This window comes from Phalacrocorax carbo, chromosome 3, assembly GCF_963921805.1.
Source record: "Phalacrocorax carbo chromosome 3, bPhaCar2.1, whole genome shotgun sequence".
Classification (NCBI taxonomy): domain Eukaryota; kingdom Metazoa; phylum Chordata; class Aves; order Suliformes; family Phalacrocoracidae; genus Phalacrocorax; species Phalacrocorax carbo.
The window spans coordinates 91,323,448-91,328,381 of record NC_087515.1 but is presented as its reverse complement, the minus strand read 5'-3'; the positions used below and the strand labels follow the sequence as shown (position 1 = coordinate 91,328,381).

General features: G+C 55.1%; 1 protein-coding gene across 2 annotated transcripts; it reads left to right on the top strand.

Annotated features, from left to right (window-relative positions):
* Positions 1-248: 248 nt before the first annotated feature.
* Positions 249-3,257, top strand: TPBG (trophoblast glycoprotein). 2 transcript variants are annotated; one of them, XM_064447732.1, is made up of 2 exons: positions 249-353; positions 1,234-3,257. In XM_064447732.1, the coding sequence occupies exon 2, from the start codon at positions 1,418-1,420 to the stop codon at positions 2,543-2,545; it is 1,128 nt and encodes a 375-aa protein (XP_064303802.1). In that variant the 5' UTR covers positions 249-353; positions 1,234-1,417; the 3' UTR covers positions 2,546-3,257. The 2 variants fall into 2 exon arrangements, with proteins under 2 accessions (XP_064303802.1, XP_064303801.1); XM_064447731.1 differs by lacking the exon at positions 249-353 and adding an exon at positions 747-854.
* The last annotated feature ends 1,677 nt before the right edge of the window (positions 3,258-4,934 follow it).

Genomic DNA, 4,934 nt, shown 5'->3' with positions numbered 1-4,934 from the left:
AAGATCCCGGCGGGTTTGGATTTTTTTGTTTTAGTTTCGGAGCTCGTTGGGTGTATTTTGTCGCCGGTGTCGCTCCCCCCTCCCCGAAAGGCTTTCCCCGGACAGAGGGATCGGGGCCGCGGCCGGCCTCGCCGCCGCCTCCACGCCAAGCCCCGCCGCGGCCCGCGGACCCCCCTCGCCTCCTCCCCGCACCCGGGCCCAGGGCGGCCCTCGGGGGGGAGGGGGGGACGCCAGCAGCCGGGACCGCCCTCCGGGATTCCCAACCCCGCCGGCCCGAGCCCGCCGGTCGGGGAAGCCGCGGGGAACGGCACCCGGCAGCCAGGCTCCGGACGCCGCGTCGGGGCGAGGCGCAGGTAGGGCGCTGCCGAGGCGGGGAGCGGGGCTCTGGCAGCCCTCGCCGCCGCCGCTCCCCTCCCGGGGCGGCCGGGGTGCGCTCCCCGCCGAGCCGAGCCATCCGCACCCTCCACCGCCGTGAGGGGAGCTCCACATGGAGCGGCTCGGCTCGGCGGCAAGGTGAGCCTCCGGCAGCACCACCTGGGCCGGGGGACGAGGGGAGCTGAGGGGAGCCTCTCAGCGGGTCTCCAGAGCGCGGCCGCCCAGCTGCGGCGGAGCAGCGGGGTCGGCGGGCGGGAGGCGGGTGGGGCGCGGGCGGGGGCGGCGGCGGCGGCGGCGGGGCCGCCCCTCGGGGCAGGCGCGGGCGGCGGCTCCCCCCGGCCGGGGCGGCGGTTGGTTTCTCCTGTCAGCGGAGGCAGGGCCAGCGCGGCGAGGGTGGGCGCGGAGTTGACGGTGGGGCCGGGGGCAGTCGGCGGTGGCTGCTTGCGCCGGCGGAGTTTGCTCCGGACGCGGGGCGGGAGGTGAGGGACGGGGACTGGGAGCGGGAGGGACTCCGCGCCACGCCGGGTTTTGCGGGTGAGAGTTCGCACCGGCCGTGGCGCGGAGCGCTGGGGGGAGCCCCGGGACGCGGTGGGGGGCGCCGGGTTCGACCCTTCCTCCTCTCCCAGCGGAGCCGCTGGCCGGGCGCGGAGGAGGAAGCGGCGGCGTCGTGAGCTGGAAGCGGGGGAGAACTTGTTCCTCGGCGGGTTCCCCCGCGGGGCCGGGGCCGCCCGGGCGAGCCACGTGTCGTGGGTGGGGGGGAGCCGCGGGGCCGGGGGCAGGCGAGTGGGCGCGGGCGAGCGGAGCCGTGCCCGCCGCGCCACTCCGCCGCTGCCCTCTCCCTTTCCTCCCCTGCCGCAGGTCTCGCTGCGGGAAGCGGAGCGGAGTCAGCCCCGGAGGGGAAGCGTCTGCCCCAGGAGAAGGGGCTGCCCCGAGCGAGCAGCGCCCCGGCAGGAGCCGCCGCCCCCCGCCTTGGCTCGCCGCGCCGCCCACAGCCAAAAGCGCCCGGAGGGGGAAAGTTGTGTGCGGGGCCGGGCCGGGCGCGATGCCGGGGCGCGGCGCGCTCTGCCTGGGGCTGCTGCTGCACCTCCTGCTGGGCTGCGGCTCGGCGCTGCAGCCCGGCAGCTGCCCGGCCCCCTGCGAGTGCTCCGAGGCGGCCAAGACGGTGAAGTGTGTGAACAGGAACCTGACGGCGGTGCCCCCCGACCTGCCGCCCTACGTGCGCAACCTCTTCATCACCGGCAACCAGCTGGCCCGCCTGCCGGCCGGCGCCTTCCCCGCCCAGCGCCTGCCCGACCTCAGCGCCCTCAACCTCAGCGGCAACCACCTGCGGACCGTGGAGGCCGGCGCCCTGGCCGCCCTGCCCGCCCTGCGGCAGCTGGACCTCAGCGGCAACCCCCTGGCCTCCCTCAGCCCGCAGGCCTTCGGGGCGGGCGGCAGCCCGCTGGAGGAGCTGGCCCTCCGCGGCGCCCTGCGCAACCACAGCGTCCTCCTCAGCCTGGCCGCCATGCTGCAGTCCGGGGCCCTGCGCAACCTCAGCCGCCTGGAGCTGGCCGACAACGGGCTGCTGCTGCTGCCCGCCGGCATGTTCACTGCCCTGCCGGCCCTGCGGCAGCTGGACCTCAGCAACAACTCCCTGGTGGGCCTGCGAAACGTCTCCTTCCAGGGGCTGGGCCAGCTGCAGAGCCTCAACCTCAGCGACAACTCCCTGAGTGTGCTGAGGAACAGCACGCTGGCCCAGTTCCGTGGCCTGCCTGCCCTCCGGCGCATTGGCCTTGGCCGCAACAGCTGGGTCTGTGACTGTGCCATCGAGGACCTGGTGGCCTGGCTCAAGGAGAGCGACCAGGTGGAGGGCAAAGAAGCCCTGACCTGTGCCTACCCTGACAAGATGCTGGGTAAAGCCCTGCTGAAGATCAACGGCTCGGACCTCAACTGCTCCGTGCCTGTAGACCTGCCTTCCCAGCTACAGACTTCATACGTCTTCCTAGGGATAGTCTTGGCCCTCATTGGGGCCATTTTCCTCCTGGTTTTGTACTTGAACCGAAAAGGAATCAAAAAGTGGATGCACAACATCAGAGATGCCTGTAGGGATCACATGGAGGGCTACCACTACAGATACGAGATCAATGCAGACCCCAGGTTAACAAACCTCAGCTCCAACTCAGATGTCTGACGAAGTGCCGCGGACACAGGGCAGCGCACAGTAGCTATGCATGAAAAGTAGACTTAACGCTTTACCCTCGTGCTTGCTTCCCTCTTTCCGGAGAAATCTCAGATGTACTTGTAAAATGAGGGGGATATACCTCCCTGTGACGTCAAGTTCAGTTTTGTTTTGAGACGCTGGGCAGCTGTGCATGGCGTTGGGCTATATGTAGGAAACAAGCTGCTACTTCTTTTCTTCCTTACCTGTCTGTACTTGTGGGAAATCTTTTTTCAAGATCTCAAAAGAAAAAAAGGATTCTCTCTGCTGCTCCAAAGCCACCAGAGTTTGTAAAAAAATTTACCGATGCAGACACCATTCAACAAAAGCTGCCTCAACCTTTTGGGAAAAGAAAAAAAAAAAGTTATGTTCCTCTGTGCCAGTTTTGATCTTGTATATCCAAATCATAAGGACAACGATTCCATTTCGTAGACTGCCTTGAGATTTAAAAAAAAAACCAGACTCCTTTTAACAACTCCTCTGTAACAAAGAAGGAAGTCGAATAGTGAGCATGCACAAATACTTTAGTTTTACATGTTAGAAAACTTACAATCTCAGTAAGTCTCTTACTATTTTGTAAAGTTATTTTTGATTGCAGTTTACATGAAAAGAGAGGGGTTTTTTAATACCAACTGCATCTATACTCCATCTGAACTGTTAAATTCAATAAACAGTCTTACAAGAACTGCTGTGTTGAAGTTTGCTGTTCAGTGAGAAACATATGGGCATCTAAGAATATGGATAGCTTTATAGTCTCTGAAGTAATAGCCCTGCAGGACTAACCTGAATGAAATGTTATACAAATGTGTAGCTTAGAGACATAAATGTTTGACAATTTTTGTGAAATAAGCTAAGAGAATTACACCGATCAACGATGAGAGCATTTTCCCTCGGCACAAAACCCCCAGTCTGCTCTCTCAGAACAACTGCAAAGCATCGAGACAGATGCTAGGGTCCACCTTGCTGGGAAGGTACAAGCTGATAGAATTTACATAAGGTCTTCTCTACCAAATTAACAAAAAGAAATTATTCAAATTAAGTTGCGGAGTTTGTAGGCTAAAGAACATTTTACCTGAGTGGAATTTTGTTACAAAAAAACCATACTTTCATGTCCTGAACTAAATTAAATGCAGTTCAGTTGTATAGTCGGCGAGCTTCAGGCTTGTAAATCTATGCAGCACTTATTAAGTGCTTACTATTTTGTTTTAAGCTCTGTACTCGTGAAGTTCTGTAGCGATCTATATCGGGTAACTTGATAGAACTTTACATTTACCTTAAAGCTTATAACAGGTGCGTTTCAATATTGTGTGTTACTCATGCTTGTTACTTGCTTGGGAATGTATTTTCTTGTAAATAGATAAAGCATGCAAAGAAAAACTTCAAAAAAATGCATCATTTAGTATGCAACTCTAATGAGATATGAAAAGGTTAGCAAGAACCTTCCAGGGACCACCAATAATTAATGCACTTTTTCTAATCCATTTATAGATTCTTAATGAAAAAAATACACCAACTGTAAAAGTGTGATGTGAATTGGTATCTCTCCGTATATCTGTGGAGCTTTTTCCATGGTCACTGTTACTTGAAGCTCTTGAGCATCTCTAGAATTTTATGAATTACTGGCTAATTTTCTCCGCTTTCAAAAATAATCCTTAAAGTATCAGAAGAAATATCTATTTTGGGCATCAGTATTATTAAAATGCATTTTTTTTCCTTGCAACTTCAGACAAGGCAAGTAACCCGAGTGGGTTCAGACTAATTTTCTGTTGCTTTAACTTGGCTTTGTTTAATAGCAGTGATTTGTTTTTAATGTAGTTTTGTACATTTGCCCTCAAAAGTAAAAAAAGAATTAAATACAATTAATGTTTTGATAAATCAGTGTATTTTACAGTTAATGTAAGTTAAGTGATCGCCTATTTCTCCTGCTGTGATTTAAACGTATGAGCAATATCTAGTTAACAACATACGATTTTAAGTTTGTGGATTCTTAAAAAGCAGACTGCTGACCTGAATGTTAGCTACCCATATTTTAAGAATAGTGTAAAAACCCCAGTGTGAATAACTGTTACTGTGCAACTATGCAAACCGTTCATACTTGATATACATAAGATAGTTTATGTAAGAAGCTAGAATTTACGATAGCTGTGCAGTGTGCTGTGTTGTACTGGTCCTTTCGGAGATCATCCACTTACACTTCTTTGTACAGTGCCAAGAGGAATAGAGCATCAGCCTCGCTTAAGATGCTCCTGTAATATAATAGACAAAATATGTACAAACCGAGCCCTTTCTTGGGCAATTTCTTGGTTTTTGTTAACAGATACTTTAAAGTAACTACAGTAAAAGCAATTATCCATGATGTGTT